The sequence below is a fragment of the Erinaceus europaeus genome, chromosome 8, assembly GCF_950295315.1.
Source record: "Erinaceus europaeus chromosome 8, mEriEur2.1, whole genome shotgun sequence".
Classification (NCBI taxonomy): Eukaryota; Metazoa; Chordata; class Mammalia; order Eulipotyphla; family Erinaceidae; genus Erinaceus; species Erinaceus europaeus.
Genome location: NC_080169.1, coordinates 34010058 through 34037640, shown reverse-complemented (window position 1 = coordinate 34037640; position 27583 = coordinate 34010058). Strand labels below are relative to the sequence as shown.

General features: G+C 36.4%; 1 protein-coding gene across 13 annotated transcripts in view; it reads left to right on the top strand.

Moving 5' to 3' along the window:
* HDAC9 (histone deacetylase 9) overlaps window positions 1–27583 on the top strand; it is a 1141821-nt gene that overhangs the window by 571346 nt on the left and 542892 nt on the right. For 5 of the 13 annotated variants that reach the window (XM_060196121.1, XM_060196125.1, XM_060196120.1 and 2 more), the window contains 4 exons: window positions 16207–16448; window positions 21275–21425; window positions 22533–22659; window positions 27265–27386. In XM_060196121.1, the coding sequence (XP_060052104.1) occupies window positions 16207–16448; window positions 21275–21425; window positions 22533–22659; window positions 27265–27386 (642 nt within the window). The remainder of the gene's footprint in view (window positions 1–16206; window positions 16449–21274; window positions 21426–22532; window positions 22660–27264; window positions 27387–27583) is intronic. The other 8 variants (XM_060196126.1, XM_060196123.1, XM_007533638.3 and 5 more) reach the window with 3 other exon arrangements.

The following is a 27583-nucleotide window of genomic DNA, read 5'->3' as shown; positions in this document are numbered from 1 at the left end:
AGAAATTGATAGGGAAGAGGGAGAGAGAATGACAGGCATGTGCTGACCTGCCTCACCACTCCTGATGCGTTCTTGTCCTCCCTGCAGGTGGGGACCAGGGGCTCAAAACTAGGTTCTTAAGTGCGGGAATATGTGTGCTCAGCCAGGTAAACTACCACCCCGCCACTTTTAAATAAATATTTCCTCAGAATTTTGGAAACAATTGAGGTTTGAAGAAAAAAAAAAAGTACATTGGTTGAAATTTTATCCCTATTAATGATTATACAATAGAAAAAAAAAGGCAAGGCTTGAATCAAAGCAGAGAGGGAATCATCCTCTATGACATTTCTGTTCATTTTCTTTTCTACTTCTCTAAGTATATTAATTTTTTTTTCTCTTCAGGGTTATCACTGGGGCTCGGTGCCAGCACTATGAATCCATGGCTCCTGGCATCCATTTTTTCCATTTTATTGGATAGGTCAGAGGAAATTTAGAGGGTGGGGGAGAAAGAGAGGGAGAGAAAGATGCCTGCAGACCTACTTCACAGCTTGTGAAGCAAAAACCCGTGCAGGTGGGGACACAGGGGCTCTAACTGGAATCCTCGTGTGGGTTCTTGCACTTAGGACTATGTGTGCTTAAAACCGGGTGCACCACTGCACGCATGCCCCCGCCCAAGTATATTACTTTCACTCCTGTTCCTACGCCTTTTAATATATGTGATTGTATTCAGTATTTCAAGTACTGAAGCTTTCAGGAAAATATTGGAATATTTTTTACTGCTTAAAATCATTTTTTTCTTGCTGGAAAGACATATGAAAGAATAACAGCATTTTAACTAACAAAACAGAGCACAATTAAACATTGGGAGGATAAGCTCCTGATACACAGATTAAAAAAACACAGAGAAAGATAAATATATAACCAGTAGGTGACGCACCAGCTTAAGTGCACATATCACCATGCATAAGGAAGAGGGTTCTAGCACCTCCTCCCCACCTGCAAGGAAGATGCTTTGGAGCCATGAAGCAAGTCTGTGGGTGTCTTTCTCTCTAACTCCCTTCCACTCTCAATTTTACTCTGTCCTGTCCAAAGAGAGACACAGAGAGAGAAAGTTAAAAAAATGACTGTGAGGAGCTATAGATTCCTAGTGCCAGCACTTGAGCCCAGCAATAACCCAACTAGTAATAAATAAATAACATTGCTAGACGAACTAGAGTACAGCTTGTCAGATAAGATTGCATACTTTACCATGCATGAGACTCTGGATTGAAGCTTCAGTGCCAGATAGGACCACCAATGATAGCACAAAAGGAAGAGCCATGGATGGTGAACTGGGGCTTTGGTGTCTGCCTCTGTCTTTTGTCTATCATCTCTCTCTCTACTTTTATATATTTTTTTAAAAATGTTTTCCTGTCATTTTTATGGGGGGAGTTAATGGCTTAGGCATTGTCACATGGGTAAGACTCTATTATGCACCAGGACCCCAAAGTTCTCCTCTGCTCCCTCCCTCCATCCTCCTACATAGTCCTTTGCTGGGATATAATATACCCTGCTCAGTCTGCATCTCACTTTGTGTTCTTTGTCCCTGTATGTTGTGTCCCACTTATCAAAGGCATGAACATTAAACTAGAAACCATAAATAAACAGAAGAAAACATTTACAGAACACCCCGTGATCTTTGCTTCAAAAAAAAGTCTTCAGATATTCAAATCCATCAAAAAGAAAACAACAACAAAAACTAATTCAGTGGGATTATAGCAAACTGAAAAGCTTCTGCACAGTAAATTATACCATCATCCAAATTAAAAAGACACCCTACAGTGTGGGAGAAGATTTTTATACAACACACTTCAGATAGAGGACCAAAATAAATGCTTTCATAAATTTTTTAAAAATTGGACTAATTTGCCTGTTTGGTTATATTGCACATATGCAAGACTCTCAGTTCCTCTCGCAGTACTGCATTTAAAAAAAGAAGAAGAAGAACACTGCCAGAAAAGGGCATTTTCTGGGAGAGTTATGTATTCAACCAGTATTCATTAAATTTAAACTTATTTGGGGCGGGGGTATAGAGACTCTCATGCCTGAAGCTCCAAAGTCCCAGTCTCAATATCCCACACCCACAATAAGCCAGAGCTGAGCAGTGCTGTGGTGTAAGAAAATATATAAAAAAGAAAAAGAAAAATATAATAAATGTAAACTTATTTATAAGCTTATATTTCATTCAACACTACATGCTAGATTCTGTATCATAGGAAATTCCTTGTCTCAAACATTAGTTTTTCATGAGAAAGAAGTGTTGTTAAACTTTTGCAAATAGAAGCATTATAGTACTTGTCTATATACTGGCACTCTAGCATCAAAAAAGAAAATTACAGGTGAGGATGGGAAAGAAGAACAGTGGGGAAGAGAATATGTAAATCATAGAAGAAACATGGGGAAGGAGACTGTTGAGCATACCTTCATAGTATTTCTTTAAGAAGTGACTTTACTCTAATTCAAATGGCAAATGTCATCATGTGCCTTAATGCATATAATAGCTTCTTTTAGATTAAGGCATGTATTTTCTGTTTAAAATACTTTAATTTCTCCTGAGTGTTGCTTTTATAGGTACTACTCTATCAGATTAAATTTTTTATTTCAAATAATTAACATAAATTAGTTTCTTAGCTCCTAAACCTTGAAGTCACATACATTTGCCTGATTTTGTTTCCATATTGTTTGCTATTCAGTGAAGCTTTTACTTGCTTCTCAAATTGTGAAGAACTAGCAAACACAGCAATACTTTCCAACTAAGTGGGTATTACAAATGAGTTGGCAATTCATGTTTGTATTATGGCTTGTTATGACTACTTAATTCAAAAGCATATTTGCAGAGAGGGAATTTGAATTAAGTACATCAAAATAGTAAGGCTTTGATTAAAAAGTTAGCTTGCTTTAACTTAAATGTTGATATTTCAAGGCCTACTGATATTTTAGTCATTTGTGGTTATTTTTGTTTCCTGTTCAGACCCTTGGGAAATAGGAGAATAGTAAATCAAAGCCCAGATTGCTTCTTGCATTTATTTTCCTTTCATTTCTGCCATGTATTAGTGCACTTAAGGAAACTAAAGACAATGTATAGCTTGAACAGATTTACTTTGAAGACGAATTTTACTTTTGAATTGATCAATTTAAATGACTACTGTTATAAAAATCAGTTTTTTCATGTTTGATAACTTACTAATTATTTTTGCTTAATGATGATGTTATAGTCAATATTAATAGTGGAATAACAGCCAAGAATATATTGCTTATGCCAAATTTGGGCAACAGCCTAGTAAACTAAGGTCTTATTACATGTTTTTCCATATACAACTTTTAATATGAGATATATTATTTATTTACTTATTCAGAACAACATGCCTTCCAAACTGAAATCATACTGCATATATTTATAAAGAACTTAGTAAAAACACATCAGAGACCAGGAAAAGATAACTTGGCATGTTAGAGCACAGAAGTTGCCTGTTTGAGGGCCCAAATTCTACCCTTAACACCACCATATACAAGAGCTGAGAGTGCTCTAGTCTTTCTCTCATAAAAATAAATAAATAAATAAATAATAAGCATTTCAGCATTTAAAAATAAACCATCAGTTTTTTAGATAAAGCATTCTTTGTTATTTCTCTCATATATGTAATGTATTGCATTGAAACAAATAAACTTGGAAAAAAATAGCACATATCTAAGACTTTGGGAGAACTGTTGTGATTATCTGGGAGGCACAGATTGGTTGGAGTGGTGTAGAACTATATACCTATTATCTTGTAAATCACTACTAAATTTCTAATGAGGCATTCATATATATGTGTGTGTATATATATATATATATGATTTTTTTTAAATTGAGCAATCAATGGTTTACAATAGACAGTAAATACAGTTGTTGATACATATGTAAAATTTCTTAGTTTTATGCAAAATCTTTTAACACCCCCCCATCCTCTTCCTTCATGGTGCACCAAGACCTGAAAGCCCCCCTCTGCCCAGAGTCCTTCACTTTGGTGCAATACACCAAACCAATTCCAAGTTCTGTCAAAAAGCATTCTTTTACTTGCAACTTATCAGTCCTAGTATAGTTTCTAATAATACAGCATGGATAATCACTCATGAAATAGACTTTATTTTCTATCTTTATGATCTGCTTTAGTTGGCCAAAACTAAGAGATACAGAAGTTAAGGTTGAGTTATGTTGTCCCTTTTTGGCAGCTTTCACTTGTTAGCACAGGGAATTTTAAGAGTTAGCATTGTTGTCTAGAAAAATCAGTGTTGACAACTTTAGTGTAAAGACTTTTAAAACCTTTTTTAAAAAATCTTATCTTTTACTGCCAAAAAAAAGCCCCTCACTTACTTAATAATTTAAGCAGTCAAGTGATAATCTGTCTGGAAGCCCGATAGTAAAAAATCTCTAATAAGAAAATATTCTAAGTTAAAAAGAAAAAAAAGTAATATTCTGTGACTGAAGTTGGTCATGTGAGTATGCATATACACAACAGTGCCTCTGATTTTATCCTTATGATTCTTATGATTACCACTTACTCATTTATTATATCATTAATTCCAGGTATGTGTTTTGGTATTACTATATACTATCAGTGCTGTACTTGGTGGTGAAAATACTAATCTTTTCTCCCATGCAACTTCATGTAATGAAAGACACATATGAAAAGAATCACATAGAAAAGATGTAGTAATGATCAGAAAGATAGCCTACTATGTCAAATCACTTTCCATTAAGATATGTAGTGCAAATAGGAATCTTTGTAGAAAAATGGGGTGGCATTGGATTTGGGGAAAGACAGCACATATGAGGAATCTCTAAGACTTAACAGAGCCTGATGCTTTTAAGTAAGACTAATGTGACTCAAGTGAACAAAGAGTAAGTTGGTATTGAAGCAGAAAATTTGCAGAAATCACACCATAAAGTGATAAGCAAGGCTTATTAATGTATGAGAGCTCAGTGGCATATTTTAGGCAGGAATGTGGCAGAGGACTGCCCTAAAAATAGTGCTCATAAATGTAAAATATTTAAGTTTAATAAAATATAATTTATTTTGATTAAATATGGATTTTTTCATTTATTTTATTTTTCACTCTTTTTGTTGCCCTTGTTTTATCATTGCGGTTATTATTATTGTTGTCATTGTTGTTGGATAGGGCAGAGGGAAATGGAGAGAGGAGGGGGAGACAGAGAGGGGGAGAGAAAGACAGACACCTGCAGACCTGCTTCGTTGCTTGTGAAGCCACCCCACTGCAGGTGAGGAGCCAGGGACTTGAACTGGGATCCTTACTCTGGTCTTTGCACTTTGTGCCATGTGTGCTTAACCTGCTGCGCTACTGCCCAGCCCCATAAATAAAGATTTTATGAAGAAGAACTGACAGTCAAATTGCACTTCCATAGTCTTTAAACTACAATAATTCATACTAGAAACACTGAAGAAAGAACTAGATATGTAGACATGTTAGTGCAGAGTCCACCAGATAGAACTGTTACAGTACAGTAAGCAAATTTAGCCCTGGGAATGAAGAGATCACAAAAAAGTCTAGGAAGTAAATAGAAGATGATTCATGTGGTTGGATTCTGTATCATCATCATCATCATAATCATCATCATCATTTTATTTATTTTTTTTTATAAGTGAAGTATAAGGAATTTATTCTTAAGTTTGAAAGAGTGAAAATAAGGCTAGTACACAAACTTACACAAAGACAGGAAACAAATCCTAGCTAGGAGATCCCAGGCCGACATGCCCACATGGCCCCATAACTCTGAGATGGGTCTGGTTCTTTTCTTTTCATTGATTTAATAATGATCAACAAGTCTGTTATATGAGAGGGGTACAATTCCACACAATTCCCACCACCAGAGTTCCATATATCCACTGGAAGATTTCCTCTTCTTTATCCCTCTAAGAGTATGGGCCTAGGATCATTATGGGGTGCAGAAGGTGGAAGGTCTGGCTTCTGTAATTGCTTCTCTGCTGGACATGGGCATTGGCAGGTCCAACCATACTCCCAGCCTGTCTCTATCTTTCCCTATTGGGGCAGGGCTCTGGAGAGGTGGAGTACCAGGACACATTTCTTCCCAGGGAAGTCAGGTTGGCATCATGGTAGCATCTGCAACTTGGTAGCTGAAAAGCATTAAGTTATAATGCAGAACAAAGTATTTAATAATCAGGAACCTAAAGATAAGAATAGAGCAGATGACATTTGGTGTCTCCATTTTGGAAAAAGCTAGGAAGTCTATTTTAGGTATATTCCAAGGGTCCTATGACTTTATTAATTATTGCCTGAGTCTGACAGCTAACATGCAGGTGGGCTAAATGTGTTGTATGGGGAGATGGTGTCAGAGCTGGAAATAGGATTAGAAAGCTGGGTCAGGGAAGAGAGTAGCTCCCAAATATGGGAAAAGTATATAAATATTGTTAATCCTATCCATCTGATCTGGGGCCCATATTCAGCACAGGAGCCTGTGTAATCTCTGCATTCCTGTATGTCTGAGCTCACATTCCACGGTCATAGCTAGGACTAGGCTGCACTCATTTTAAGACCAGTCTTCCCTTGAATGGTGGGGCAGTCCCTACTGCTCTTCCACATTAAGGACAAGGTCCTGTAGAGGCCTATAAGCAGGTTCAAGAAACACCTTCTTATGACTTGGTAGGAATTTCATCATTTTCTTTAATACTTCATTTTTTTTTGTCACCAAGATTAACACTGGGGGTTTGTCTATTCCTTCATATTTTCTCTGTTCTCAGTAAATGTTTTTGTTGGTGGCTTTTAAAAGACAGAAGATGATAGAGCAGTAGAGAGAGTGTGCAGGGGGTACCACACCATAGGTCTGTTACTCATAAATTTTCAACACTTTACTCACTGTGTCATCCGGTAGGTCACAGTTGTCTTTGAGTTTTGTAGTATCAGGGCTTTGCACAAGCATAATTTCACTGGTCTGGGTCTTAAACCTGGATCATGCCCATGGTAAGGCAAGTACAGCATCTGCTGAGCTATCTCTCTGGTCTGTTTTGACATTCCATAGAATTTTAAAATATTTGATTGTGAAAAAATGAGTGAAAAAATATATTTCAGCTATGGTACTATGAAAACAACAACTTCAGTGTTGAAGCCTACAAGAACAAGATAGATATCAAAAGGGGCTGGGTGGTGGTGTACCTGGTTGAGCACACATGTTACAATGCTCAAGGACATGAGTTCGAGCCCCCAGTCTCTACCTGCAGGGGAAAAACTTTGGGAGTGGTGAAGCAGTTTTGCAGGTGTCTTTCTGTGTCTCTCCCTCTTTACCACCCCCTTTCCTCTCGATTACTGGCTGTCTCTATCCAATAAATAAATAATATGAAGAAAAAAAGATAGGCATCAGGCAGAGCCCTATCCTTAGGAATAAAAATGTAAGCAAATATAAAATTGCTACAAAATTATATTGTTTGGTTCCAAATCAGTGTTAAAAACAGGGAGTGAAAATCTATAATAGGATTTTAGAGAAGGGAAATATCAAACTTATGTATGGGAAGTCAAGCCAACTTCACAAAGCTGAAGGAAAATCATTAAATTATTGTATTTGTTTTCTAAAGTTCACTGGTTTTATTTATTACTATTATAACTTTCCTCCTATTTCACTATTTTTTAGCAATAGTTTGGGCCAACTTTTTCATATACAAAGGCAGAAAAGTAGGGAGAGAGAGGAAAAAATACCACAGCAGTGAAGCTTTCTCCAATTCAGTGTGGCCTGGGTTTAAACCCGGGTCTCAGAAATGGTATAAGCAGAAACTCTCCCAGGTGTGCTATCTTACCAGCTCACCTCAACTACTTTAATTCATTTTTCTAGCAAAGAATAGGAAAAGGAAAGAGGAAGAGAGGGACATCTAACCTGTCTCTTTTCTGTGTTTTACACTCCCACCAAACATAACCCATCTCATTTTTCCATTCTTTTACTTTAAATTTTTTTTTAATTTTTTATATATTTATTTTATTTATTTATTCCCTTTTGTTGCCCTTGTTGTTTTATTGTTGTAGTTATTATTGTTGTCGTTGTTGGATAGGACAGAGAGAAATGGAGAGAGGAGGGGAAGACAGAGAGGAGGAGGGAAAGATAGACACCTGCAGACCTGCTTCACCCTGCAGGTGGGGAGCCGGGGTTCGAACCGGGATCCTTATGCCAGTCCTTGTGCTTTGCGCCACCTGTGCTTAGCCTGCTGCACTACAGTCCGACTCCCGATTCTTTTACTTTTAAAATATCTAATGCCAATTAGTCTTCACAAAAAATTAGCTAAAAGGAGATTGATTTTTATTTTATTTCCTCCTTATAACTAGATAGATTATATTTTTACAAAGAAATAAGTTCACAGGCTACAGAAAAGCCTCTTGAATAAGAGGGTTTTCTGTAGTCTTTCACTGGTTATGGCTTCAGCCACTTTGTCTGCTTTGTATAATAACTAAATAATAACTTCCTACTCTTTTGGACTTTTTTATATCTCCTGTACCTTTAGAGATCAATGACACAATTGCTTTTGTATGCCCCCCTTCCTTTCTGCATGCTATCTATCCTTCTATTCTGAGTTTATTTCTTTGCCTTTGTAATGGTTTAGGAAGGATCTGTCAGAATCTTTCTTTGTATTGTCCTTTACCACTGAAATCCTTTTCTTGCCTCAAATTACCAATGATTTTTTTTTTTCTACCAGCAGGGTTCAGTGCCTGCATGAAGATGCCACTGTTCCTGGTGGTGATCTCTTTTCTTTTCTTTCCTCTTCTCTTTCTTCTCTTCTCTTCTTTTCTTTTCACAGAGAGAAATAGGGAGAAAAAAACAGATACCCCCATCACTGCTTTCGGTCTACAGGAATGGGGGAATTCTCTTTTTTAATGCCCCTATAATAGGTAACATAGTAACAATATTTTTCTGTTGTGTGCATACTTCCTGTTTTCCTTCTAGCCACACACCCTGATTAGTCCTGGCTCTCTCTGTCTACCTTCCATAGTATATGTATTGTATTGTGATCCCTCAGTACCTAGGACTATGTTATATTCATTTAAAATTTTATTGTATTTAGCACATTATAGTTGTTCAAAAAGTATTTTTGAATTAAATTTATAGAGAAGAAATATTCCTTGGCAGATAGTTATGTGATCCTAATAAAAATATGTCATATACAGGTTGGACTACATGTTAGGAGACTGTTTTTGCTTCTGAAAGAGGTTGTAATAAATGAATCCAGAGGCAGTGTGAAACCTGTGGGTAATACATATTATTAGTATGTTATGTGTAAAGTGTAGTTTAGGAAACCCAGCTCCTGTCATCAAAAAACAATGACTGAAAGAGGACTTATTAGTTAGTTCCTTCAGTGACTGAAGAAATGATTCAGGGTAGACTGTAGGACTTGCACGCCTGAGGTTTTCAATTTGATTCTGAACACTGCATGTACTTGAATAGTACTCGCTTGTTTCACTCAATGTATCATATAGAACACACACATTCTACCTCTCTGTCTCCCTCTCTCCCTCTCCCATTTTATTACTGGAATCTCTTGCAATAATTGGATCACACTTCTCACTTTGATTCTACTTTGACATGATCTGCCACTGTACTATCATGCCTTCAACACTGGGGTAAATGTGACTCACAGACTCACAGACAGATAAATGTGTCTCTCACTTTTTAAATATGATACATAATTTTTTAAAAGTAAATACAGTCCTTGCAACTCACTCCCTACTTTATGGTGTGGAGTTGGTTGCTATTACAGCCTGCCACATTCCCAGAGTGCTTCACACATACAAAGGTGGGGGCATTTTATAGTGATGATACTGAGAGGACAAGAGAGCAGTGCGCACAGAATAAAGAGTGACAACAGTTTTTCATTGTCTAAATTCACCACCACCTCCCCCCTGCCCTTTCCAGCACTAATGCTCATATCCTGAATGACTGCCTTATAGGAAGAAACAACTAAGTGGCTGCACTCAGCTCCTGCTTGTATGATTTAGGGCACTGGAACACTGAGGAAGACTTCCGATTTTTATTTCCTGTTATTGGCCTTCCAGTCTTCCTCTATTAAAGGATCTCCAAGGCCTGTTCTCCCATTTAATGTTTAAGGCTCTTTCCTGAGGTCTGTTTTTTGGGAACATTTATAAACGTTTTTGGAAGATAATGCTGACCCTTTCTGAGACACAACTTGTCCATCAAAAGAACCAATGAGGAGGAAGTCATTGTAAAGCAGCAATCATGAAGCATAGGTATAACTCCCCGTACTTACTATTCCAAAGTAAACACCAAGATTCTATACAGTAGGATTTAAGTCCTATAAATAAAGTGATATGGTTAGAACAGTCTTTCTTTTTATAGCTCCTCTGCCCATTCTTTAAGAGCTCCTCAAATTTGGTCCAAGGCTCCGAATGAAAATGGTACTTGTGTTAGTTCACCAGACAGCCAATAGAATTGCTTATTTACATGTGTAGAGTTTAATACACAGAGACAGTAAACTAGATAGCAGCCTAATTGGTAGCAGGTCTCACAATAACTTTATTTCTTATTGTTTTTGGTTTGACCAGAAAGAATAGGAACAACAGGATAAGGAAATAGCATAGAGCTCAGAGAAGATAATAATAAGCTGACAAGCTAGCATCAGTGTACAACTTGGTAGACCAGAGTTTTGGAGATGTTACATGGTACAATTAGAATACATATTGATTTATCTTATAGATCAGGCTGTCAAGGTAAACTTTAGAAGCTGCAACAAAGAAACAGAAATATGCAAAGATTAACGAAAGATTTACACTCCTGTTGATGTTGTTATAGAAGGATTTCCTACAGAATTTACCATGTGTTTTTTAACTGTTAGACTTTACTTTGAGGCTTAATACATCTCCTTCTTACATGTATCTGTATAATGAGATCTTGTTACATATATTTAAGGCAGCTATTACTGAACCCTGACCTACCTATATGACTACCTATGTAATTGGACTTAATATTAAAATGGCACAGCAGGCAGCCCTTTCTAGTCAAGACAGTGGGTCTGAACGCTCAGATTTCTGTGCGTGAAATGCGAAACAGAAGTAGACCAGATGATGAGAGCCATATTTACTTCTCCTCAAACCTGGAAATTAGTCTTCATCTGTATGTTTTCTTGTGCTTAGGAAACCATTTTCTTGGTAGACAAAAATTAATTTCAGTGTAAACTGGTTTGGGGCAGCACTTGTGAGGTTGTTTCTGATTTGTAGTTGTGGTAACTATGAGTGTTTACTGAGGTAGTTAGGTGTGCTTTTACTGTTAATGCATTTTTAGGTGAAAAAAACTAAATTTACATATGCAAACTGGGAGTGAGTTTTTTTCTTTTTTTTTTCCCTGTCTGATTTCTTGTTGTGAAAGCCTGCATTTTGAACTCTACTGCTTAAGGGTCTCATTTATTTCAGAAGAATGGCATTAGCAGTCTTAGGCTTTGTTATGCCTATTGTAAATAGCCAAGACTGTGAATTCTTAGACTATCCATTCCTAGCTAATTTTTAGGATTTCCAAGCTGTTCACTTGAAACATTCTTAAAATAGATAACTTCTTATTTGTGAACCTGTTGGTAAAATAGCAACCAATTATTTCTGCTTTCAAACATATAAAAATTCCCTATACATGAGACTTGGAGATGGCTCACACTTTACATGGGAGTTAGTTACACTGAACAGATATGTATGTATATTGCTTACAACATAATTTATAATAGCCATCTATATAAGCTGAGATTTTTATTTTTCAGTGGTAACATTTTTTGTTTCCATGTTCATTAAACACTAAAAACTGCTTCTTTAAAAATGTTTATATTAGTCAAAGAACAATTAAGATATGTACTGTGGAAAAATAATGAACAGGACTTTATTGGTGGTGAAAATAACTAGTTAATATGTATTTGGAAACATCCCAACTTATCATTAGAATTATTAGGGTTAGATAAATGATATAAATATGATGTAACACACATAAATGTTGACATATATTTGAAATCTGACAAACAGGGTAAACCCAGATAAAATCATGTGATCTTAGGGGTTAGTTAGACAACATGATTCATTTATAACTAGTGCTAACACTAATATTTGTTGACCTCAACTTTCTTGTAACTGATGGATACAGAATTTGTATGTCTCTAGACAAGAGATTTTGTCAACAGCGATGTTTTCTTTTCTACATTGTTAAAGTCATTGAATTTGTCTTTATGACAATACAGAAGCTGTGGACATTGTCCTTTCACAGTCTATGATATGAAAGTGATTGTAACTCGTTGAAACTTAGCCCTGGTGTAGTGTTACTATTATTGTGCCTGGGGAGGCTTATTAGCCTGTCACATAAGATGTAAGAAAAATCCATCATTCCTTTTGGAATTTGATGAGTCTTTGTCACCCACAATGCAATTAATGTTAAAAATAGAAAGAATGCTATGATACGATTATGATTAGGCAGAGATGAGCTATTGTCCAAGTAACAGGATCAAATCCAGCAGACCAAAGATGACCTACACAGAACCATCAGTTTGCTGATTGCTATTTCTCTCTGAGTTTGATGAAATATTCATGCCTTTGCTCTCCTCTCTTCAAGTACTATTGATTTCTTGTATAAACGCTGCTATATTTAGTCTAGACAAATGGAATGTGGATTGCTGCTGAATAAATTGGATGAAAGACTAGGATCTTGCCTGCCTTTTTCTTTCAGTGGTGGGCAATTATTTATAATCAAGAGTAGTTTTTGTAAGTTGAGGGTGATTTTTCACAATTTAGTGATTAGTCTCTGAACAAAGGCAAGCAGACACAATCATTTCAGTTGGGATAGCAGGTTAAGAAGTCAAATTACACTTTGAGGTTTACATTAGCTATTTTGGAGAAACCTGGTACTTATCTTGCTTTATTTTTTATGGGGGGTGTGTTTTAGGAATTTGATATTTACAATTTATGGGTAATGATAGGACTGCCAGCAAGAAGAAAACTGGGGTCTCTTTCTGAATTTTTACAGTTTATCTTTATAGAATTATATTGTGACGTTTGTTTATTATGATTTTCATATGAAAACTGGAGGCTGAAGTTTGTTCTTTTTAATATAAAAATATGTAATTTACAGCCATTGCTTTGAACTGGAACTATGCCATCTTTATACATCAATACTCATGTTACTCTAGAACCATAACTGAAAATTCTACATTGAATACTTCAATAGTTACCTTAGCAATTATCATTCTCATTTAGTGCCATAGTTGTCAAAATGATTCTTCCATTATAAAAGTATTATAATTTAGAAGATGTTGCCCACTAAACTAGAATGTATTAATCAATAATTTGCCATTTTATTTAAGCAATACATGTAATAAAACAGTACCTACATATTTTTTTGCTATTACATTGAGAATAAACTAGTAACTCAAGATAGATACCACCCCAGTCCTACTAGACCCACATACTGGTGCATATACAGACAATTCAAGTCATATGCAAATGCATTGATGTTTTACTTAGTACTTATGGTCTTAGCTTCTAGATAGAAGAGTTTCTGCTGGATTTTCTTGATTCTTTGAAAATAGTCTTTAGATTTACATGGAATATTTATTTACATTATAGTTCTCAAGCTAGAATCTCAAACCTAAATCAGAGAAATAGATGAAATTTGAGAAAATTAAAAAAATGAGAAATTATTTTATTTCTTCCAAAATATATCCATTTTCTGTTCTATGTCTCATTGATTGTTGGTACTAGACTATTATTAAAACATTAGTAATGTATATTTGTATAAGGGCTTAAATTTTTGTTATTACTGAACCCGTATACCCAAAATCATGCCTAGGAACTTGATATGCTAATTAATGTACATAGATTAAATTAATTGTATTTATCTTAAAATAAGTATGAATATATGTAGATTACTTTTATTACTATTAAATAAGACATCCATTTTTCATGTTTCCATAGACATTATGTATAGATATTGCATATTTTTTCTATCAACATGGTGCGATTTAAAAAAATATTTTATTATTTATTTTGGATAGTTTACCAGTTTTACCTCTTAAATCTCTACTGTCTTTTGTTCAGTTTACTTCATTCCACTAAAGAAATTTTCTTGAAGCCGGTGAGAGCAAGAGTTTCTCATAGTATTTGACAACCAGTTAGCCGTAGGCGGTGACCATTAGATTGAGCACAAACCAAAAACAACTGCCTCTCTATCTCCGAGTTTATTCCAATCCATTAAATAGCAGCATTATTAAATAGAAGAAGTTATACTAAGAATTTTGTATGCTACATCAAAGATATCTTCAAATAAATTACACAAAAAGCTTCACTTCTTAAGGAATATATCTTTTGACTTGAATTACAAAGAATAAATGTTCATACGTGTACAGATTTAGTTGCACTGAGAAACCCTCTGTATAACCTCCCATCTATATCAGAAGACTTGCAGTTTTTTTGTTCTTTGTTGAGCTGAATGTTGTAAGTTGGATTGTAGAACAACTTTTTAAAAATAATGTAGTTATTTATTCCAATAATAGAGATACAGATAGAAAGATACAAAGATTGAGACCAGAGCTCTGGTTTATGGTAGTGCTGGGGATTGAACCTTGGAGCCTCAGGCATGAAAGTCCTTTGCATGACTATGTTTTTCCCCCAGTGAGATTAATTTCTGAATAACGTATGTACCAATTAAGAATTGGAATAACCTTTTTAAAAAAGGAAAAATGGAAGATACATAATGTAGTACAAATTGCTGAATGAAATTTGTCAGATGGTTTATTATAAAAAGTCATTTAAATTTTTGCCACCGGGATTATCACTGGGGCATCTTGTCTACATACTGACTCCACTGCTCCTGGTGACCATATTTTCTTCTTCTTTTTTACTTTTCTTTAGAGTGAAACACAGAGGGAGTAAGAAAGGGAGAGTAGGCAACAGACAGACAGACAGAAAGGAGATGCACCACTGCACCACTACTCCTTCCATCAAGTTCCCCCGGGCCACCCAGCTGTTCTTTAAGGCTCAGCTCAGCTGTTCTCTCCTGTAGGAAGCCCTTCCTGACTGCCAGTCCAGGTCAGGTACCTCTCAGGCAGGGCAGCCAGCTGAGACACCCCAAATGTCTGGAGGGCTCTTAGGTGGATGCAGGTATCCTTCAAACTTTACTTCTTGACCTGTACGGTTACGGGATATTTGGAGCGCTAGCTAGCTAGCTAGGCCAACTCTCTACCGATTAGGGGATGACACCTTTTAGCCTCTGGCCACAGGTGTTTCTACTTCAAATTCCATTGATGGGTGTGTTAGTCCCAGGCCTTAGTCTAGCTGGCTTCTGGCCACAAGTTTTACTGCTAATGCCAATGGTGTGGTAAAAGGAGCCATCCTTGGGTTCCGTGACTTGCCTCCGGTTCCCTTGAGTAGCTTTTGGGTCCCATGAGGGGTTCCTGCTTCCCACGAGGCTTGAACCCGGGTCCTGTGAGGCTTGAACTCAGATCCCACACCCACTAGGCTTGAACCCGGGTCCTGATTCCTATGAGGCTTGAACCCGGGTCCCACCCCTTTGATGCTTGTGCAAAGGTCCTGCCCCGACAAGGCCTGAACCCGTGTCCCTCCCTGGTGACTATATTTTCTCTATTCTTTTTTTTCCCTTATAGAGAGGGATAAGGGGAGGAAGATATATGTGAAGCTTTCTTCTTACAGGTGAGGACCAGGAGCTTGAACCTAGGTCCTAATGTATGGAAATATGTATACTCTTTTAGGTACACCACCACCTTTAGCCCCTTACAAAAATTTTATTATCATTCTAATAAGTGTCTAAAATTGCTCATGTAAAATTTGTTTTACTGAGTATATACTGTCTCCTGTTTACATTTATTTCCAAATAAATATAAATTTTATGACCTCTCTCAGGTTATACCTCTGAGGTTATACAGAGAGCTTCTCAGTGCAACTAAATCTGTACACGTATGAACATTTATTCTTTGTAATTCAAGTCAAAAGATATATTCCTTAAGAAGTGAAGCTTTTTGTGTAATTTATTTGAAGATATCCTTGATGTAGCATACAAAATTCTTAGTATAACTTCTTGTATTTAAGAATGCTGCTATTTAATGGATTGGAATAAACTCGGAAATAGAGAGGCAGTTGTTTTTGGTTTGTGCTTTGACACCCCTCCTTTAATTTTTAAATTTTGTCCTGGTTCTCTAGTGGATGTGAAATCAGAAGTTCCTGTGGGCCTGGAGCCCATCTCGCCCTTGGACTTAAGGACAGACCTTAGGATGATGATGCCTGTGGTGGACCCTGTTGTTCGTGAGAAACAACTGCAACAAGAGTTACTTCTTATTCAGCAACAACAGCAAATCCAAAAACAGCTCCTGATTGCAGAATTTCAGAAACAGCATGAGAATTTGACAAGGCAGCACCAGGCTCAGCTTCAGGAGCACATCAAGGTAGCAAATGTTTCTTTGTCTTTGAATTTAGAGATGCTGCAACATTACATGGGCACAAGAAACAACAGTGGGGGCAGTTGTTTTTTTTTTATTTTTGGCCGTTAGGGTACTTGTTGGGATTGTGTCTGCACAGCTCTACCATTCCTGATCTGCCATTCCTGATTGCCATGTTCTTTTGCCCCCTTTTCTTTTTGATAGAGGGTTGGAGGCACAGGGAAGTGGGGGGGGGGGATGGAGAGAAAGACCTACAGCACTTAATTTAAATTCTGTGAAGCTCCCCCCTTACAGATGGGAGCTTGGGGATTGAACCTCAGACCTCATGCATGGTAACATGTATATTCTATGGGATGATCCATTGCCTGGTCCCACAACCACTTTTAAAAAATAATTTTCTGCATAATTTTGCTCATTTGTTTTATTTACTCTCTACCTAGTAGAACATCAAGCCTTATTAATCTTATTTTACTTTTCTAAATATGCATACCATATGATATTAATCAGAAAGGATGAATTAGTAACTTTATGTCAGTAGTGACCCCTTTTTAAGTACATGTTCTGATTATTTCCAAATTTTACATTGAAAGACATCATAATTCATATATTCAGAAAAATGATGTTGTTTGAGAGATTTATAAGGGAAGAAATGTACAAATATCTTCAATGTTTTATAGGCATCTAGTAAACTAGTAATATGAATTTATTGGAAGTTCTTTGAGTTGTTGACAATCTGAAACCTGAATTGTTTAAAATTTTCTCAGAGAAATATGTTCTTATCCCAGAATATTTTATGTTAGACTGTTTTATTGTCAGATCATTTTAGATGTGTCTCTGTATCTGCTTCTTCTCTTCTATCTTTGAATATAACTATTTAGCTTTATTCATAAAATGTCTTTAAACTTCTTGACAAAGACAATTAGGACAAGTCTATTTTGATCTGATTATAGATGTTAGATTTGAATTCATTATGATAGTAATATAAAACAGTGAATACTCATTGTAAAAATTCCAATTTTTAATCTATCTTTTTGTTTCTTTATTGGGGGATTAATGTTTTACAGTGGACAATAAGTACAATAGTTTGCATATGCATAACATTTCTCAGTTTTCCACATAACAATACAATTTTTATAACAATAAAAATTCCAGTTTTGAGGCCCTGATAGCCCACCCAACAGTGCATAGGGTTGCCATATGGAAGAGCTTGGGTTGAAGCCCCCACCCACCTCTCAATTTCTCTTTGTCCTGTCCAACAACGTAGATAAACAAGGGCAACAAAAGGGAAAAAATAGCCTCTAGGAGCAGTAGATTCTTAGTGCAGGCACTGAGCCCCAGCAATAACCCTGGAGGCAAAAGAAAAAAAAAGTGGTGAAATACTGCTTCATAGGACTCTTTCACACTCCTTTCTCTTTCTTTTTTATTTTATTTTATTTTATTTATTTTTTTTTTATTACCACCAGGGTTTTTACTGTGGCTTGGTACCAGCATGACAAATCCACCACTCATAGCAGCAATTTTCTTTTCTTTCTTTCTTTCTACTTATTTTTTGATAGAGATAGAGAGAAATTGATAGAGAAGGGGGAGACAAAGAGGGAGAAAGAGAGACATTCGTAGCACCACTTAACTGCTTTTGGAGCTTTTCTCCTCTAGGTGGAGTTCAGTGGGGCTGGGACTGCATTAATCAGGGTCCTTATATATGGTAATATGTGCACTCTACTAGGTCTGCCATGGCTTAAACCTTCCCCTTTCACTCTCAGTTCCTCTCTGTAGTATAAAATTAAAACAAATAATAAATTAACAAATACATATTTTTGAAAAGATACCTCTGAGAATTTCAGTTTTCTCCCTCCTCTTTCAAAAAAGATTTAAATACATACTAATTTATTAATAAGTAAATTGTTATATTTTCTTGCATTGCATTGCAGACATTTGATATGTGAATCAACTGCATATCATATTCCTCTGGGGCTTGTTTAGGTAATGAATCCATGTTAATATCACATGCTTTTGTCACCTTAATATTACATTATCTGAGAATATCAGTGTGCTTTCTTCTCTATACTTCCAGCATTAGAAAGCATTTTCTTAGCCTGAAAACTTACTGCTAAAGAGTTTTCACAAGTTCTTATAAGTAGTCTTTGCTACTGAACTACATCCTAGTGCAGCTTTTTTGTTTTGCTTTCAGTTTTCAGAATATGAGCGAGAGAGAACCGGGATCCTTAATGCTGCTCCTTGCGCTTCCTGTGCTTAACCAGCTGAGCTACCGCGCTACCACCCAACCCCCACTCCCATTTTTTTTTTTTTTACCATCATCGATTCACTTGGATTTTATGCCTGTACAGTGTCACCACTTCCCTGCTCTCTCCTCTATTCTTCTTGTCTTTTCTTTCATTCTTATTGTCAGGGTTATTGCTGGCAATCATTGTTTGCAGAATGAATGCGTTGTTCCTGGCAGTCACCCTCCCAAACCTTTTTTTATAGGACAGAGTGGAATTGAGAGTGGAAGGTAGACAGATAGGGTAAGAGAAAGACACCTGTAGCACTATTTCACTGCTTATGAAGCTTTCCCCTGCATCTCCCTTGCAGGTGGTGTATGTGGGACCTGAGGCTAGAACCCGGATCTTTGTACATGGTAATGTGTACACTTTACCAGTGTGCCACTACCTGCCCCCCTTCTTCCACTCTCTATCACTCTGTGCTTCCCTCGTTTCCTACCCCCCCCCCACCAATAGTGACTGAAAAATAGAGAGGAAGAGAGAGAGAGAGAGAGAAACAGAAAGGGAAGAAACACAGCATTGCTTCTTCTCTTGTGAAGTTTCCTCTTTCTGTGCTGTTAACATGTAGTAGTTAATGTCTCAAACCTGGAGAGTCCTTTTGCATAAGGCATGCATTATACCAGGTGAGCTATTTTCTGGCCCCAAGTATTTTAGTTTTATTTTAATTACTCTCTTATTTTGAGTCTAGTAACTTTATTTTTGCTGTTTTTGTTTTTTTTACCAGAGCATTGCTCAGCCTCTGGCTGGTTTTTGGTTGTGCTGGAGATTGAACCTGGGATCTTAGAGACTCATGCATGAAATTCTTTTGCATAAGTGCTACATTATCTCCATGCTCTTCTTTCTTTCTCATTTTTCCAGTATCATCTCTGCAATCTTTGATAGTGAATAACAGCTAGGAAAATATGTGGTTTTGTAGATTACTTGAGGAGACTAAACTGCAGTTCTTCTTGTGGCTTCTGGTTAAGTGCTGAGCCAACTTTGTCACCCCAGTATTTATATTAGATTAATATTTAAGACAGGGTTTAGGTAGTGATGAATTCTTTTTTTACAGTTGAATCAGTTAACAGGGGCTATTTAGAGACTCCTTTATCAAACTCAGAATGCCAAAATTGTAATACAAAGGTTATCCTGATACACTTCTTTTAAATATAATTTTTTTTCTTTTGCTGCTGGTGGGGGCTCACCATTCCAAGTCAGCTTTTTCAGATCACAAGAGACAGAGTGAGAAAGAGAAAGACACTACAACACAGAAGCATGTGAAAGAGACAGAGCAAGAGAGAAAGGCTCCACAGCATAGAAGCATCCCACAGTGCAATGATAGTCAGGACTCAAACCTGGTCGTGCATATTGCAATGGCATCTTCCCTGGTGACCTAGCTTGCTGGCCCACAAATATGTTTCTATCATACCTTTCTGGCATTGGACAGGCAATCATGATCCACTTAAAGATGTATTCTTGTTCCACATGACTCATATGAAGCCATAATTTTTAAATTTTGTTCTAATTTTTTTCATCATAGATTACTGACCTTTTGGTACCTGCCTAAAAATGCTAATCAGATTAAAATATCAACAGTATATAATTACCTTGCAAGCTAAACTTTATATGTGTATATGAAAATGGGCATGGTGTTTGAGGGACATTATTTCTGTCTTGACTATGAGGAAGCAAAACTCGGTAGTTTTTTTAACTTGTCTAGATCACATAACTAGTAAAGTCTGAGCCCAACTGAAACACAAATCCTTCGTTCAGTGAGCACAATTTTACTATTAATCACAAAGGTTTCTTTCTTAGTCTGAGAGATACTTACACAAGTTTATGTTGTTTAATGTTTAGAAGTTAAAGAGACTCAGAGTCAAACAATAGTGCATCAAAGTGTAGCTTTGTAGAATTTTCTTTTTCTTGATCAGCATTTCTTGTCTGAAGGTTTATTTTAACTAGATGAACAAATAGTTTCTTTCTTTTCTTTCTTTTTTTTTTGAGATAGGAGCCTACTATGGACATACAGATTACATCTATCCATTGTAAACCTTCTCTCTGAGGTTTGGAATATTTTAACATTCATTCTATCCCAACTAGACTCCCTGCAGACTAACTCACATCTTACCATTCTATAATAGAATTTCAAACCTATTCTCCAGAAAACTAATCAGCATTATTTTTAATGAAAAACTTGGTAGTTAGACTCCTGGGTAGTTCCTTGCCTTATTCTGTTTGATAGCTTTTAGTTGTACAAAAAAAAAAAAAGTTACTAAGGGAACTGAAGAACTGAGTGAATTTGGTAATGTTCTGATAGACTGACACATGTAATGAAGCTACCTAAAAAGTACTTGGTAAAAAAAAAAAAAGTACTTGGTGATAACATTTAGACCATCTATTCTAATAGTTTCTTGTCTTTAAAGTCTAACTATTTATTTAAAAAAAATTACGCAAAATAAACAACTGAACTGAAAACAACTATCAAAATCTTATAACTTTTTTTTTCTTTTTGGTCAGTGATGACTATGAATCCTAAAGAAATTGCACACTCTCATGTTTTTCTCTTCTCGCAAGTTGCAACAGGAACTTCTAGCCATAAAACAGCAACAAGAACTTCTAGAAAAGGAGCAGAAACTGGAGCAGCAGAGGCAAGAACAGGAAGTAGAGAGGCACCGCAGAGAACAGCAGCTTCCTCCTCTCAGAGGCAAAGATAGAGGACGAGAAAGTAAGAGACACCAGGGTAAAAGATGGACTCTCTTTCTCTCGTCTTTAGCTGATTGACATTCAGAAAGAAGATGGGAAACTTATGTAATTAGCCTTGTCAAAATTGTCTGTCAAATTAAAAGGGTAAATTATGAACCCACATGCAAAACCTTGACATTCATGTATTGACTCTTTTCATTCAGTCTGTGTAGCATTGAAAAAAGTAAACCTACCATTAATTTATAAAAATACTAATTTCTTACGTTTTGAATCTTGGTCAGAAATAATATTATAAATGGAACAGTCTACTTAAATCATCTGCATTGACAATACATTTACTTCCATATTTCCACACTCTAGCTTCTTCCTCCTTGAGTACTAGTAAGTCAAGTCATGTATCAGTTTTTTGTTTTGTTTTGTTTTGCTTTGCTCTTATTAATAATGATTTACACGATTGTATGATCACAGAGAAATTATCTACATTGCACCCACTGCTAAAGTTTTGTGCTGTTTCAGTTCTTAGAATTCAAACTTTATGAACTTTAAGGCAAACCTTTTGTTAAAAAAAAAAAAAAAAGGAAAGAAAGAAGGAAAAAAAAAACATCCACAAGAGGGAGACAGATCCAAATAATTCTCTATATGAGGTCAGTTCAAAAATCAAAATGCTTCAAGGTTTAAAATGTAATGACTTGAACTAGAATTGTCAGCAATTTTTATTTGTTTAATCCTCAGAATAGTTTTTTTAAGTTACTTTTTTTAATACTTCAAAGTATTTTGAGTTGTAATTCAGAAAAAAATCATTTCAGTATGTTTAATCACTTATATATAGTTCCCCAAGATTCTTTATTTTCAAAAGACAGTACTTGGTTCTTTCATAATTTTAAAACTTAGAAAAACAGTATAAATGCTTGTACTCCCCATTTTGTAAAATCAATTCAATCATCGAAGGTCTTTTGAAAATACTTTATTCTAAAAATTGTTTGACTCTGATTTCTTGTTTGTTTTTTTTTAAATAGGAAAACTTCATGTACTACAACCAGTGGTATTTCTTCTTAATTTTGTTAAATACTCTGGCATGGAAACAACAACCCCCCCCCCCAACATCTGTTTCTGTATGCCTGTATTTCAGGGGCAGTGGCAAGTACAGAAGTAAAGCAGAAGCTTCAAGAATTCCTGTTGAGTAAATCAGCAACAAAAGACACTCCAACAAATGGAAAAAATCATTCCGTGAGCCGCCATCCCAAGCTCTGGTACACGTATGTTCAGTGTTTGGCTCTTTTCATATCCAAGGTAGAGAACACAGGTTGTGTATTTAGCCAGCCTGGGCACAAATATGGGACCCACTAGTTCTCTGCTATATGGACAAGTGAAGTTTTCTTCCCTGTGAAAAGGGGTCATTACCTGCCTAGTAGGACTGCCTGGAAGTTATTATGACATAATATGTAAGTAACGGGGAACAGTGGTTCATAAAGTTGAAGAGGTGAGCTGGGGAGATAGTGTAATGATTATGCAAACAGACTCTCATGCCTGAGGCTCCCACATCCCAGGTTCAATCCCTACCATAAGCCAGAGCTGAAAAGTGTTCTGGTAAAAAAAGAAAAGAGAAGAGAAGAAGAAAGAAAAGAAAGAGAAACAAATTAAAGCAGGTATCATCTTTAGGGCAAAATAGTACATGCCTTTGGTGAATGAATAACAAATGCTAGGTGGGAATAACAATTAATTAATTTGTTGCATTTTTCTGTTCTCAGATGGTGCATCTGATATCTTTACAGTGATTTCTGAAGATTTGGCAGATTGAATTTTTTATTTTACTTAGCTTGGCATAAGAGAGAGTTCTGAGCTATTTTTAAAATAAAACACTTTTTTTCAATTATTTTTAAGGGAAGGAAGAGCAGGGAAGATAAACAAAGGGCATAGCAAAATCCAAGTCTTCAATAACTAGTTTGCCTTTGCTCAGTTCACTTCATGTCTTCCAACTTAGCAAAATGAGAACAGAGTGGCTTTTGACACAAAAATGAACAACATATGACCTGAAGTATTACAGGTTTTGTGCAACTGTGTTTCCCCAAGTCTAGTAAACATAGATTGTGAAATATATGAGTTTTATTTTTATAAAATACTGTGTGTGGAGTTTTTTAAAAATCAAGACAAAAACTGATAGGCAAAGTACTTTGAATAATGAACTGATGAGTTTCATTTGCTTTTATAGAATATTTATCAATACATTTGCTGAATTAATTTTTTAAAAATATTTATTTTATTTATTTATTCCCTTTTGTTGCCCTTGTTGTTTTATTGTTGTAGTTATTATTGTTGTTGTCGTTGTTGGATAGGACAGAGAGAAATGGAGAGAGATGGGGAAGAGAAAGATAGACACCTGCAGACCTGCTTCACCGCCTGTGAAGCGACTCCCCTGCAGGTGGGGAGCCGGGGTTCAAACCGGGATCCTTATGCCGGTCCTTGTGCTTTGCGCTACCTGCGCTTAACCCGCTGCACTACAGCCCGACTCCCACATTTGCTGAATTTCTATAAGCTTTTATACTTATCAGGAATAAGTGAGCAAATACTTGATGTTTTGCTATATTGAATTTGTAAGTGTCCCAGGTCTGCTTGAAGACTTTTTGTTCTTACAATTATATTTCATGAGTATCTATCCTTTGCATTTGAAATACAGGTAATCATAGGTTCCAGAATTTTTTAATCCTTTTATTTTATTTAATTATGTATTTATTTATATAGATGGAGACAGAGAGAAATCAAAAAGGAAGTGACTGAAAGGGAGAGAGAAAGAGAGAGAGACCAAGTGACCTGAAGCAATCCTTCACTTTCCTCTGCAGGTGTAGACTGGGGATTTGCATCTGGGTCCCTTTGCATTAAAACAAGTGTGCTCAACTAGGTATGCCACTAGCTGGCCCTCTTCTATATAATTTCCAGCATAGTTGTCAATTGATTGGAGATACTGATCTTTAAAAAATTTTCAATCAACATTGAAAAATATTTAATTTTATTATTATTTATTATTATTTTGGGGTATCTGGAAATAAACCCAAGGCTTTACACATGTTCATCACCACCAAGCAGAGTCACTGGTCCAAATATTTTAGTCTTTATTATTATTTTTTTGAGAGAGAGATAAGGAGAAAGAGAAGTATGAAAGGGAAACAGTAAGAGAGTAGAAATGCCCTAGCACCATTTATCCATAATGCTTCCAAGTGGTAACAGAGCTCAATCTCAGGGCCTCCCACAAAGGCAAATATAAATATATCACACTACTGGATGACTTTCTTCCAACTACAGAAAATATTCTCAAAGAAATATCAGTCACGGGAGTCGGGTGGTACGCAGTAGGTTAAGCGCACGTGCGAAGCACAAGTATGGGCATAAAGATCCCGGTTCGAGCCCTGGCTCCCCACCTGCAGGGGAGTTGCTTCACAAGTGGTGAAGCTGGTCTGCAGGTATCTATATTTCTCTCCCCCTCTCTGTCTTCCCCTCCTCTTTCCATTTCTCTGTGTTCTATCCAACAACAATGACATTGGCAACAATAATAAAACAACAAAGGCAACAAAAAGGAAAAAATAAATAAATGAATATTAAAAAAAAAATCAGTCACGAGTTAACTCAGCCAGTAGAATGCCCATGTTCAAACTCTCAAGACCATATGGGATCACCATGCAAAGAAAAAGCTTCACAAGCGGTAAAGTGGTGCTATGGTATCTCTTACCTTCTTTCTGTCTTTTTCCTCTGAATCTCTTACTCTGTATCTGGTAAAATAAAACAAAAGGAGTTGGAGGTCAAGCGGTAGTGCAGCGGGTTAAGGTGCAGGGCTCAAGAAAGGCATAAGGGTCCTAATTCCAGCCCCTGGCTCCCCACCTGCAGGGGTTCACTTCACAAGCAGTGAAAACAGGTGTGTTTCTAACTCTCAATCCCCATCTCTGTCTTCCCCTCCTCTCTCCATTTCTTTCTATCCTATCCAACAACAATGACATCAATAACAACAATAATAGCAATAATAATAGCAATAACAACAATAATAACCACAACAAAAGGGGAAAAAATAGCTTCCAGGAGCAGTGGATTCATGGTTTGCTCCAAGCCCCAACAATAACCTGGAGGCAAAAAAAAAAAAATGTCTCCTGGGAATAGTGGAATTGTTAGGTGTGAAACCCTGGGAGCATAAATAAATGAATTAAATAAATAAATATACTATTATCTATAATCCCATAAATAATTTATAAGCAATTCATTGTCTCCTAAAGTTAAAACCTGTTTTAAGGCGTAATAACTCTTATTAGTGAGAAGAAACTATATACAAACAGATTGATAGCTGAGAATCTTTCAGTTGTCCTTTGAGTATATTAAACACAACTCTTAAAATGTTATTTAGCAATACCTTGTTGTTATTGTTAACTGAGTTGAGTTATAACAGAGCCCCAATCGAGACAACTATGAATCATTAATTTATGGAACGTGAATGTAATAATCGTTTGGGTCATGCATGGCTAGGCAATATATCCTAAACCAATTAATGTTTGAGAAAGTATGGTTTAAATAAATAATGCTCACCATGGTGATAATACTTTGAATTATTGTCTTTTACTTATCTAATATTGATATTTATATCTACTAGCTAGCTAAGCAATTCTTTTTCTTTATTTCTTGATTGGGGAATTAATATTTTACAGTCAACCTTAAAAAAAATTAGTTCATGCATAACATTTCCCAGTTTTCTTTTTTTAATTTTTAAAATTTTTTTATCTTTATTTGCTGGATAGAGACAGTTAGAAATTAAGAGGGAAGGGAGTGACAGAGAGGGAGAGACAGAGAGACACCTGCAGCACTGCTTCACCACTTGTGAAGCTTTCCCCCTGCAGGTGGGGACCAGGGGCTCGAACCTGGGTCCTTGCGCACTGTAACATGTGCACTCAACCAGGTACGCCAACACCTGGCTCCCCATTTCCCAGTTTTCTATATAACAATACAACCCCCACTAGGTCCCCTGCCATCTTGTTCTGGGACCTGAACCCTACTCCCTTCATCCCCACCCCAGAGTCTTTTACGTTGGTACAATACACCAACTCCAGTCCAAGTTCTGAGCTAAGCAATTCTTTTTTACTATATTAATGAAGAGTATTTTTTTTTAAATAAGTCTCATATTGATGAAGGCTATTCTCATAACTTTTTTTCTTAGAATTGCTGTAGAATTCAGGAGACCTCAAGCTGTTGGCACAGTGCTATCTCTTCCGTAGAAAAGCCATGCTCATAGGGGCCTGAGGGTGGCACACCTGATTGAGCAACTGGTTTAGAGCTCCCACTCCCCACCAGAAGAGTGTCTGTTTTGGTCAAGCAGGTCTGCAGGGCTCTATCTTTCTCTCTCTGTCTCTATCCCCTCCCTCCTCTCTCAATTTTTCTCTGTCCTATCCATTAAAATGGAAAAAAAAACACCAGCCATGAACTTTAATTTACTAGCTATTAATCTCTGTATGTTTAATGTTCCCTCTGTTGTTCCTATATTGTTGATAAAAAAGAATTAGATGATGGTGTATCTACTGGTGCAGTGCTTAGGGAATTATGCACAATCATCTCAGATATCTAAACTTATACCTTGCTAAATTCTCTTTTCCAGTGAAGCCAACTTTTCTTTTATTTCACTTGGTGATTAAATGCACTGTTAACATTCCTGAGAATCTTGCATCATTCTACAACATACTGCTAAAGTGAACTTGGCTAAATGAGACTGTGGTTTGTACACGTGGGAAAAGAAAGAGCAGAGATACATGTACAGCATGTGCAACTCATTACCACTGACCAATGTGCAGTAAAAACGCCAGTGTAAATGGTAAACATTCCTTTTTCTTTTGTAGGGCTGCCCACCACACGTCATTGGATCAAAGCTCTCCGCCCCTGAGTGGAACATCTCCATCTTACAAGTATACATTACCAGGAGCACAAGATGCAAAGGATGATTTCCCGCTTCGAAAAACTGGTAAGTCGGTTTAACCATAAAACTCCACTTGCTTTAACATACATGTAGTTTCATTTTGCTAGACCTCTAGAGGATGATTAAAGAATTTAAACCATAGCTATTCTGCCCTTTTCACCTTTGTCCTTAATACACACGTATGTCCATGTGTGGATGTGAATGGTCACATATGCACATGGGTGTTCACACATCTATTTTGA